Raw genomic sequence first — 12765 nt, 5'->3', positions numbered from 1 at the left:
AATAATAAAGAGCCAAATCAACAATACAAAGCAACAGACAGCAGTATCATTTCAGTATCATTTGATCAGGCTTCCTTTGCCTTGGTCAAACAAATAGCAAAGTAACCACAGGCACAGGTGTGCCCTGACAGACCTTTCTCAGAAATTGTGAGCACACACACAGACAAACATGCATCTGTAAACCGAATTACCTACAAGACTAAAGATTTGTTTCAATGCAGATTGAAAAGCAGGAAAAAAAATGCTTCTACAACTCCACAAGGGAGATTCTGCACTGTTTAACAGATTACATATTTTGGTTGATGTTCATAGCTGGATATTCCTGACTACTTGGGTTTGGCTTTATAAATTGTTAAGCATAATTTACATTCAAGATTAATAAAAAATAGTCGTAGTGGTGGTACTGTGTTTGTTTTGTGAAGCAGTTGTGTTTGTTTCAGAAGCAGTTCTGAGTCAGGCAGGAGCTGCTAAGGTACGGTTTAGTTTGATTAAAACCACCAGTAAAACTTAGTCTACCAAAAGAAAGAAGGTAAAAAGGGAGACAAGACTGTAGGTATTTCTTACTACTCTAAATCTGACAGGAGTTATATTTAAAGCTTACCTGATTTGGCAGGGATAGAAGCAGAGTGTTAATCCTAAACTGATAACTACATGGGGAAGGTTACTCAAGTACAGTATATAGGCATATTTGCTTCCAGGAAAAGCTAATCATGTAAATAGTCATATTAATACTTTGTTTCTTTTGTAAAGAGGAAAAGGCTTTGTGTGTATTTAATTTGTGTTTTCCACGTCTGAAAGCATTAATGAGAGCTAGACTTAAGACAGAATACCAAGCAGCTCAGCAGTCACACAACAGAACCAGCATGGTGGTTACTGAGCTAGCATAAGGCTGTGAGAAAATGTAATATGTACAACTACCTGAAGGGAGGTTGTATCCAGGTTGGGGTTGGTCTCTTCTCCCAAACAACCAGCAACAGAACAAGGGGACACAGTCTCAAGTTGTGCTGGAGGATGTATAGGCTGGATGTTAGGAGAAAGTTCTTGCCAGAGAGAGTGATTTGCCATTGGAATGGGCTGCCCAGGGAGGTGGTGGAGTCACCATCCCTGGAGGTGTTCAAGAAAAGCCTGGATGAGGCACTTAGTGCCATGGTCTAGTTGATTGGATAGGGCTGGGTGCTAGGTTGGACTGGATGAGCTTGGAGGTCTCTTCCAACCTGGTTGATTCTATGATTCTAAGTCTCTCATTTTACATTGACTTATTTTCTTGAGGGTCCTCTCTGCCCTGCAGCTTTACATCACTTTTTTGGTTGTTGTTGTTAATATAATTGCCTCTCCTCAGTGCTGTTCCCTGAACTGCATAACAAGAAGCAAGAAAATAAAAAAAACAAGGGGGGAAAAAAGTGAGAAAGGACAAAAATATCATTCAATGAATCTATGAATAAACATAGGTTCATTCAAAATACCTAGTATTTGTGCTGGTAAGTCCTCTTTTCACGCTCATCCTTTTAATTTATTTCTTTAGAAGGAAAAAGTATCTTTCTTTTATTAAAGTGAAAGTTAAGGTAGCATGCCAGCTTAAGTCAGCTATCAGAATCATTAATCTTTTCTTTCATTTGCCAGTTTATATTGTGTAATAATGAATTTTGTAATTGTTCTTCAGAAAACAAAGGTCTCGAGAGATTTTTTCCTTTCCTCTAAAAAAAACACTTGCCAAACATTTGTAATACTTTGAATCCTAAGTCCTCTCCCTCATCTCTAGCCCCTTCCTCCTATAAATTCTTAACAAGCAGGAAAGTTGTTGCTCCAACTCGACAAACCTTAGCAGCTTCAATACCAACAACGAAAAAGCTCCTCTACCTTTGAAGAACCAACAAAACCCATGTAATGTGAATACACAGAAGTTATCTTGACAAGCCAACCTACCCAGCTCTTGAGAATTTTTACACCCTCTCCCAATACTAGGAAGACCTCACATTTTTCATGTTCATCTGCAAGGACTGATATTATCAGTGATACACATTGATTAGTGAGACAGGAACACAACTTACCTAATTTATGCTGTACATGGAAGGTAGCAGAGCCAGTAAGAGAGCAGAACATACACCTACACATCGTGTTATAGTTAATGTGTACTATGAATGTAACCTTGCAATTAAAACAAGTATTTTAGAAAAGCTGAACGTTGTAGAGAACTGATAGACCTGGCAATGAATAAAACTTTCATAATTTAGATTGCCATTCCAATTTCAGCTCAAACTGTTACTCCAGGCCGCTAATTTGACAAACCCCCCTAGTGTTTAAAACAAATAACAATCCTGCACAGACTGAGTCAGCCTCCAGCCATTTAGAAATCAAAGCTCAGGAAATGTAAGTGGTGGTTTTGCTACCTTCACTGTATCATGTACAAAGTATTTATCAGCCATAGCTCACCTAGTAATTTGGGTTCATGTGAAACCAAATACTGTTATGCAGGTTTAAAGGTTATTTCTCTGATAAAAAACATAATTCATATAAATATATTAATTGAGATAACACACTAGAAACCAAACTAACCTTGGGTTCTATTTTGTCTCCAACAATTGTATTCTACCAGGCCATTCAGAGAAAAAAAAGAATCAACCAGGGTGGAAGAGACTGCCAAGATCATCCAGTCCAAGCTGTCCCCCAGCCCTAGCCAGTCAACTAGACCATGGCACTAAATGCTTTATGCAGTCTGTTCTTGAACACCTCCAGGGATGGTGACTCATCACAAGTCAGTACAAACTACGAGCAGAAGAAATCCAACCTCTGGGGAAGACATAAATGTCTTATAGACGTAAATTGACAGACTTCAAATTCTGGTTTGATAAAGTGTATAACATTTTTCAAATGATAGGCATTTATGATTGAATTTGTGACTTATCCCAACACATTCACTTCACTGTAGCAACAGTATTTTTTTCAGCTGAGTAGAGAGAAATGAGTAGCATTTTCTGTAAGGATAAAGTTCAAATGAAAAGATAGCAGCCACTGGATTTGGAAAGACTGTAATCATATCAGGCTGGATATCTGAATCATTGATGTTCACACAGTGAAGCAAGGCTAAATAAAATGTACTCCTTTGGCCCAAGAACATCTGGAGAAGCTGTTTCTATCTGTCTCTTACAACAATTAGATGAAGGCTTCGTGATGTTTTAGTCTGGGGTGGGCACTTTGGGGTGAAAGGGAGCTTTTATCCCCTCAACAAACTGATTAAGGTAGAAGCATCTCTCAGCAGCTGAGAAAAGAAATGGATACCAGTTATCCCCTGAGAAGTATTCAAGACAATGCAGAAGGGATCTGGCTTGTTATAGTTATTTCTGAATCTAGCTTATTAAGGAGGACAAGAAACAAGGCAACAAAGCTGAGAAACAAACTCAGGGAGAAAAAAGGTAACATTTTTTCTTATTCCCAATCTCCATGTATGCAAAGCACAGCAGAGTTTCAGCAGTAGGCTGGTGCAAGTCTTACACTGTGGAGGGCTGATGGCAGCCTTCCATCAGCTGTAATTTTTTACAGAAGGAATTCTGCATATTGTATGAGATATTACTGGATAGTTCCCACACAAGCTAATGCAGTCTACTTCCCTTCTGTTCTACTTTTCTATCTGCATATACATGACATCCTTAAAATAAATCTTAAAATACAGCAAAGAGGAAAGTAACCACTGTAGTGGCAAATCAACATAAGTGAATAAAGGCTGAAGCATTACTCATATTTAAGTCACAGTCATTGCAAATGCAAACACTGTACTGTGAAGTTCTTAGGACACAACAACTTAAGTAAACAATATGGTGAAAGAAAAAAAACACCTAAAGAAGCATAATCAGAAGCTTATATGCAGTGGAGAGGCACTGGGCTAACCACACACACAGAGGCATTTTACTTCAGCTGTAACAGCTCAAGAAGAGTGTCTTGAATTTTTGAGGACTCCTCAATCAGTTACCCATATTTCAGAAGAGACTTTCTGACATCACTAAACTGCTGGCTAAGTTTCCCTTACTGCACATTTACAGGTCTTGATATGTTGTGAGGCACAGAATACTAAATCAGAATGGTGCTAGCTATTTAACAGACTTTAAGCTTGTTCTATACACATTTCTTTCGCACACCAAGTATTTACTTCTTGCTGATGTAACTAATGTATACCTACAGTCTGAAATGTATCACTATGAAGAATTTAAGCCTGCAGGCTGAGAGCTACACAGTGAGAAAAGAGACCTAGCACTAAAGGAACCAACAAAGGATAAATGGCCAAAAGGTAGTGAAAGATGGAGTCTAACAGCATATTTTTGCCTTTCAGTTAAAAGTGTTGTAGTTGAAAACAAAACAAATCAAAATATCACATACCTCATTCCATTCTGAGCTTGTCACCATTTTATTTCAATGATTGACTATATTTTCACTTTGGAAAACATTTCAAACCATTGTGTGCAGGGTAGCAAGGCAGGGGGAACATTTACTGTTTTAAAGGATTACCAGACTTAGGTGCCACATTTCCAGGTGTTGCTTTTCAGCAGAGCCATTGTACCATACTTTCTTCTATTTCTCAAAGTGTCACAGGCTTGCCTGCTAATAAACAAGTGTAAAGCTTTGTTCCTCCCTGACTCTCATGTTCAGTGAAGCCAATGGAATTCTGCAAAGTGTTGTGTCAGGAGCACTTCCCCCACCCTGGGAATTTAAAGGTAAACATTTCTCTTCAAAATTAATGTCATTTGTTGCTACAGCAAAGCAAGCAACACCACATTGCTAAATGGATTATTAAAAGTGCTAAAAACAGAAGTAGTGCCTGGGACTCTGCAGTTGGGAAGCACTTTAAAACCTACAAATCAATGGAATGCACAAGCAAGGGGAGAAAAATATAAAATAAACTAAATAAAAATACCCTGGCACGAGAAGAGTGTTCCACAGCCAGACACGCACATCCTAAATCCCCCAACTTGACACTTCTCTTACAAGGTAGAAGGTCTCCTTTTGACTTTTATAAACCAAATATTATGTCCTCCTAATGCACTGACATTTACTAAATAATTTCTTGTCCTGGTTAAAAATCAGTGATGCAAACAAAGCAGTCATAGTGAACAGCATTTCTGCCTATCCAGCCCTCATTAGGCAGCAGATTGGGTAATTCCCATGAGCAGTTTTCACCCCAAACCAAGCCACCTTTATATGGGACTGTTGTCTTAATGACTTATATTATCACTTGGAGCACAGCTGCAATACCTGAAATGTTAGCTCTGTAGTGTTTTTAAGAGATTCTCAGCACACATTGCCTCTTACATGAGTGCAGTGTAAGCAAACAAAACGAGCAATTTCCAGTGCTGCTGCACAGAATTTAGAATCCAGTGCTGCATTAACTGAGAGACAGCAGTAAGAACTGAGCATTATCTGACTGCATCTCAGCTTTAAAATAAACATCTCCGATTCAATTTGTGAATGATTGCTGAGGAGTTATTCTAAGAAAAGGTTAATCATTGCAGATAGGGCGGAAGAAAAGAAGATCATCATAACCATTTCAGCAGAAGAGAGGTTAATGTTGTAGTTTGGATTTATTTTCTTCTTTAAAAAGTACTTTAATTTGGAAGCCCTCCAGAGATCAAAACTCAATCAATAATGGGTAATGTATTATAAGAAAATAATAAAGCTACATGCTATTACCTCATAGTTATTCAGCTGAAGAGGAGGGGAGAGGCAAAGAATTAAGACTGAGCTTCACTGCACGTTGTTTCTGGTAACTCTAGTCAGGTTGTTTAGCTGTTGTTTCACCATGAATTAAGTGCAAGAAGAGTATCAAGAGTAGCTCATTTCTGTTTATAAACCACCAAGATTATATTGCTGCTGTTGCTATTGCCTTTTGTCCTAGCACAGCAAACAAGGCGTCAGCTACGGTATTACTTTTGACAACAACTTTGATGCAATCTTGATCCCTGCTTGCTGTGAGTACTGTGATCAAACACTTTCTTCTAGCTGTATTAGGCATTACTGGAAATGATAATGCTTCTACATTATTTTCCTTCCTTAAAGAAAAGCACATCTTGAAAGATTAGAGATATTTAAAGCTAGGTAAATGAAAGTACAGGAAACTAAGAGCATATTTGCTGCTTGGTGGAAAATGCACTGTTTCTCTGAATTTTCAAATGTACTGAACTTAATAATTGAAGTTGCTTCAGTACTATATTTTATCTCTATGAATTGGGGGTATAGTTATGAGTTCTGGGACAGAGGACAGAACATAAGATTTAAAACGACCCAAAAGTAAACAAAACAAAGAAAAACTGCCATACTGTAGACTCCTAAAATACAGAAGTATCTCCTTCCCTCCTTCTCTCCCTCTCCTGTTTTGTTTCATTCCCCTTTCCATAAACCAGTGCTCTCTTCCTTTAACTTGTCAAGTATTTTACAGTTTCTCAAGCATTTAGCAATGAGAATCTAATTGGAAAGTGCCAGGTTCTTTTTTATTACACTTTATCAATATTGTTAAGGGAATGATGTAATTGTTTGGGGTTTAGTGAAGACATTCCATGTCACTTCAGTGTTAATACCAGGCTGGAGCCTTCCTTGTCTGCCTGCGTAAGCTAGATAAACACAGACCTGTGTGCTTTCTTCTCATCTCAGGATACTTACTCAGAGAGATCTTGGAACATATGCTTATTGCGAGCTAAACATTTCACTTTTCATTTTATCCATGTGCCAGAAATCCATTCCTTGGATAAACACTTTACATACTGACACTCTTAAAGTCACTAAACACGATAAATAAAGAGAGAATACATCATTCCAAAACCGATTAAACATTTTCTCACTTGTGACAAATGAACAGCTATACACTCTGGAGTCCCTGGAGCAGACATTCCTCTTTTTTTGGTCTTTATTTTGTGTGGAAGATTAACTTTCCATTTCAGTTCATCTATTGCACAATTGAGCTTTTCTAAAATACACATTGCTGCATTTTCCTCAAACCATTATTCATTTTAGAAACGTTTTGGTTGTTACTCCTGCAAGAGCTTTTCTTTCAGACCTTCGCACTTTTCTGGACAGATCAGCTTCAATATTTTGTGCCCAAACTAACATTTTTTGTTTAAAAAAAAAATCACCCACAAAAACAACTAAACCAAGAAACTGTCCATTTTGCACTGAAAAGTAAAAGCAATGCTATTATGGGGTAGACCTGAATGTGTAGGTGGGCTTAGGTTATCCACTTCATAATCAAAAATCCAAGCACACTAATTACATGCATTTTGCTCCATCTTAGCTAGCACTTTCCCTTACACTACATGCTTGCCTGTTCACCCTACATATTGCTGTTCTACATAGGATTAGCCAAAGTTAACTGATCTTTTATTGAGCTTCTTAAGCTTTCATCTTTTTCACCCAACCCCCACCAAGTAGGTCACAAGCATTTTATTTCTAAGACCAGCTGAAGATCTTAGCAAAATAAATGCAGACATAAAATTAACACTATATTGTCTTCACTATTTTAACAAATACTACTGATCTGATTAAGAATTTCAGTGGGAAGGTGGAAGGGAGGAAGAAAGAGTAATATAAGCTAGATAACATTGAAAAGTAACTTTGCTTTTATGTTGTCCTAGCATCGTTCCTCATGTGTTCCACAAAAGGGTTCGTGTGTGATGTTACCTTTGCTAGATATTCACAGTAAAGAGGAACAATAGACCTGGGTTTTATTCTTTAGTAAAATAGAATGTAAAAAGAGCTCAACATAGAGGGAGGAGAATAAATTAGGAAAAGTCAGAAGGAACACACCAAGCTGACTTAGAATTCGGAGAGCAGTTTGCATTTCCCCCCATATTGTGGATGCTAGATAAACCAATAGGAAAGCTTTGCTATGATGGTTCCAGTGCAGTCAGAGTTAAAAAAAGTACATATTAAAAAAAAAAGATTGAATTAGACACTAGAAGACAGTGACCACTCAGAAGATTTCTGAACAGATTGCAGATTCCCCTTGTCCTTGAAATCTGTTAGCTTTAGACATGTAATCTAATCCATTCTGCACAGGAGAAACTTAAAATAGAGTAGCTAGAGATCACAGAATTTTTTTTCTCCTAGCAGCAGATTCTTCTCTCCAGATTTTATTGTGAAGGAGATTTTTAAGCATAAGAATTATGTAACTCAGCAGTTAAACCTAAAGAATTACAGGAATGTTTTTCATATACTTGAGCAAGAGGTCTGACACTAAGCCATGGCAATACACTCTTTGTTCCACTTTTTTCATCATGATATCACATCACTGATGTAGCACTCAAGGAGCTACCATCTCCTTACAAGTAAGGAGAGCTTCATGTGACAGTTTACTATCTTTACTACATAGCCTGAGGGAGTAGAGAGAAAACGTGCACAGAAAAGATGTCAACTGCACTACAGCAGGTACCAAATTTTGGCATCAGGCCACAGAATTGCTAACCAACCATGGCCAAAACTAGAATCACTCCTAGTGATATATTTTACTAGAAAACCTTTGAGAGACTTTGCAGCTCTGGAAATATATCAAGAATATATTAATTAGCATATAATCAGTTGTAGTTGTAGCCAGCACAAAAAGATGCTAACTTCTTGCTGTTGGAAAAACAAAAGTGGAAGATCAGTTTCACTAAATCTGGACTACAAATGGCAAGAGCCATACACAGGTCTTTTTTTTGGGACAGATAAAAATTTGTCCCATCTAAATGCTGCTTCTGGAGAAATTCTGAGGAACGCTGCCCAAAAAATCATAGGAAATCACAAGTGCAATGCCATGAAGTTCCCAATTTTGGTAACTCTCAACTGCACACATCTGCAATGAAATTTAATGATGTATTGTGGGGTTTGCCACAATAAACTCTTTGAAGATCTATTAGCAATTTTACAAAGGAACTCACATTTCAATATATACTTAATATATTAAAACATAAATTTCCATTCTTTTGCTTAAAGCAGACATATTATATACAGAAGAAGTGATAACTAATGAATAGTAGTTGCATGGGGAATGCTATGTGTCTGTTGTGATTCTGGTGTATCATGAACAGTTTTCTCTCAGTGCCAATGGTATAGTCTTAATTTACTCTTATATACTTCATATATATACTTTATATAGTTACATATGAGGTATATATATACACACACAAACTTTATATACATTATATATGCACTTTATATACTTTTATATAAGGAACATACAGGACATACATAAGACAGGAGTCACGTGCAATACTTCTCTAAAGGCAGGCTACAAGTCTGTATTGCTTCAATTTTGTTTCCTAATTTTCAAGTTAAGACTAGTAATAAACGAAAATCACTTAGTTTTCTGAGATCATTTCTTTCACTATTCAAAAATGGAATTAATTTTGGCTACCAATATAGCAAACTACCATAACACATTTCTTAAAGGAAGGTTTTACTGCATTGTTCTTTCCTACCTTTTATGTGCTTCTGTCAGTGACGTCTCTTCATTTTCTTGGTCTATTTTAGCTGTAAAATAACAATCAAAGACTTAGCTGGAAGTTAACTGCTAAAAATGATATTTCAGGATAATCTTTATTGTAAATGTGTCGTGTATAAAATGTACAAGAAACAGTTAAGGATATATACATGCACATCAATTCTGAAAGAAAAACAACCTGCCCCCCAAGAAACCAACACTGCCACCCTATCACTACATGAAAAAAGCAAGCTTTCAAAACAAAAAAATCTTTCAGTAATATACACAACTAAATAATGAAAATTACTTAAAAACAAATCCTAAAGAATGATTCTGAAAACTTAAATATGTGAACTGGTTTACCAAGCAGAAGAAAAACTGAGTGAAGAAAAGAAAGGATTTGGGTGTAAGCAAAAATTCTCTCCCCTCTCCCTGCACACAGATCAGTTAGTGAAGCAGTAGAGCCACAGCAGTTCCATATAGACAACATCACTGTTTTTATATGAAGGAAATTATAATTTGATTACCCTATGAAGGAAACTGAAAATACAAAATTCTCAGTGTCACACACTGGTGAAAAAAAAAAGCAGTCTATTTTCCATGTGTTCTCTCCTATTTTGTTTTGTACCCATTTTCCTTAACTTAAATGTGTATTCTGACACACCTGAACATGCATATTAACTTAATCATCATGAACATGCACAGCAATACTACAAACTGCACTGTGCATGTGTGTTTGTGTGAGATTTATACTTGTGTAAGTCATTCAGGTAGTGCAACTTGAACCCCATTTAAGTTCTGCACATTTTAGCCAAAGGCTTTTTAGTCTGGAACTTGCTCTCCTTTTCAGTCTGCTGAACTACTGGCCTGCTAATTTGAATTTATTGCTGTCTACAACTACCTGAAGGGTGGTTGTGGCCAGGAGGAGGTTGCTCTCTTCTCTCAGGTGGCCAGCACCAGAACGAGAGGACACAGCCTCAGGCTGCACCAGGGGAAATTTAGGCTGGAGGTGAGGAGAAAGTTCTTCACTGAGAGAGTCATTGGACGCTGGAATGGGCTGCCCAGGGAGGTGGTGGAGTCGCTGTCCCTGGAGCTGTTCAAGGCAAGGTTGGATATGGCACTTGGTGCCATGGTCTAGCCTTGAGCTCTGTGGTAAAGGGTTGGACTTGATGATCTGTGAGGTCTCTTCCAACCTTGGTGATACTGTGACACTGTGACAATTTTGGGTTTCCCAAGAGTCAGTGAAGATTGGGACACAAAAAAGCTCTGAGCTGTCTGGAAACAAATGGTACAAAAATCATACAGAAATATAAAAATGAAGAATAAATCTTTAAGCTATTTTTCATTCCCATTTCCCTACCTATCTTTACAATAGACTCATAGAATCAAGCAGGTTGGAATTCATTCTTTTTTTCTATGTTGCAGACATACCACCTTTGAAAAAAGAAAAGCTGAATTTTTAAATTTGGTAAAGATGAGAAATGTAAAGAAATGAGTAAGGACCAAATAGAACTGTTATTTTTCTATTAAAAATGTTTGACAATCATCAGCCCTTTGAAGCATACACTAACACTAAAACAGACACGTGAAATCTGTAGCAAAGATAATTCCAGTGGAGTTTCCGTATCATTTCCCCAGTCACAGAATCAGTTATGGTTGGAAGGGACCACAAGGATCATCTAGTTCCAAACCCCCTGCCATGGGAAGGGACACCCTACCCTAGATTGGGCAGCCCAAAGCCTCATCCAGCCTGGCTTTAAGCACCTCCAGGCATGGAGCCTCAACCACCCTCTTCCTGGGCCATGCACTCCAGGCTCTCACCACTCTCATGCTGAACAACTTCCTCCTCACGTCCAGTCTGAATCTCCCCACCTCCAGCTTTGCTCCATTCTCCCCAGTCCTATCACTCCCTAAAAGTCCCTCCCCAGCCTTTTTGTAGGCCCTCTTCAGATATTGAAAGGCCACAAGAAGGTCACCTCAGAGCCTCCTCTTCTCCAGACTGAACTGCCCCAACTCTTTCAGTCTGTCCTCACAGCAGAGCTGCTCCAGCCCTGATCATCCTCGTGGCCCTTCTCTGGACACGCTCCAGCCCATCCACATCCTTCTTGGAATGGAGGCTCCAGAATTGGATGCAGTCAGAACAAGGATCAGAGCTATGTCTGATGCTTCCAATGCTTTTTGTTAGTAGTCTGTTGAGCAGGATGAGCAGTGCCTGGATGTTTGCAGCCACAAACATTGTATTTACTACTCATTACTTGAAGACTCAATCATTGTTTTGCTGAAAGTGAAAAAAATTCCAACAAACCACAAAAAACTTGAGGGAGAGCTGGGTAAATGTTCTCAAGGAAATTCAAGAGCATGTGAAGCCTGCCTGATTACAGGTTTCAATACTGACTTGAAACTCAGCCCAGATTCTTCAATAGGTCTGTGAGGGCCCACAACCCTTTTTGAGTGAACTTAGGCCCAGTGTTGAGTGAATCTGGGCTGACTTAGAGTTTTTCTTGAAAGCCTTGCTTTGGATGTAAACTCAGGTGAAACCTGGCAGCTTTGACAGAATTTCTTTTTTTTTTCCATACTTCAGTCCTGAAAGTTAAGGTGGAAGAGAAGAAACTGCATACAAGCTCCTTGGATGACAGGAAAGTGTATCTAAACCTGTATAAACACTTTCACTAAGCATCAGTGAATATGACTTCTACAACAAGTAATTCTAACACTGAAAAATGTAATTGGGACTCCTCTTACATACTTATAATACAAACTGAACAGCCCTACAAGAAGCCTTGCTCCCTTGTCTCATTTCCTTCCACCTCCCTAGGGCCAGAGCTGTTTGTCATAGAGTCATAGAATCAGCCAGGTTGAAAGAGACCTCCAAGATCATCCAGTCCAACCTAGCACCCAGCCCTAGCCAATCAACTAGATCATGGCACTAAATGCCTCATCCAGGCTTTTCTTGAACACCTCCAGGGACGCTGACTCCACCACCTCCCTGGGCAGCTCATTCCAATGCCAATCACTCTCTCTGGGAAAAACTTCCTCCTAACATCCAGCCTATACCTACCCTGGCACAACTTGAGACTGTGTCCCCTTGTTCTGTTGCTGGTTCTGTGTCACTACTTGCAAGACTGTTTAATGCCAAGAAAAGATTTTTTTCTAGAAGAGAATTCCCTCATTGTCTGTTCCAAATATGTGATGACACTTCTAAAGCTTTTGCATCTTATAAAAAAGATATTATTCAAGTATAAATCTGACTTGCAACAATTTGCTTCCTCATTTTTCCAGGCATAAGTTAAAGAATGGTATGAAAACAATTCTTCTTCTACAAGACAATA

General features: G+C 38.3%; 1 protein-coding gene across 4 annotated transcripts in view; it reads right to left on the bottom strand.

Moving 5' to 3' along the window:
- The window catches only part of FMN2 (formin 2), a 157822-nt gene that overhangs the window by 24084 nt on the left and 120973 nt on the right, over nt 1-12765 (bottom strand). For all 4 annotated transcript variants that reach the window (XM_064158612.1, XM_064158616.1, XM_064158614.1 and 1 more), the window contains one exon: nt 9435-9486. In XM_064158612.1, the coding sequence (XP_064014682.1) occupies nt 9435-9486 (52 nt within the window). The remainder of the gene's footprint in view (nt 1-9434; nt 9487-12765) is intronic.

This window comes from Pogoniulus pusillus, chromosome 18 (genome assembly GCF_015220805.1).
Source record: "Pogoniulus pusillus isolate bPogPus1 chromosome 18, bPogPus1.pri, whole genome shotgun sequence".
NCBI lineage: Eukaryota > Metazoa > Chordata > Aves > Piciformes > Lybiidae > Pogoniulus > Pogoniulus pusillus.
Note: the sequence above shows the minus strand (reverse complement) of the source record. Positions and strands in the feature narration are given on the sequence as shown.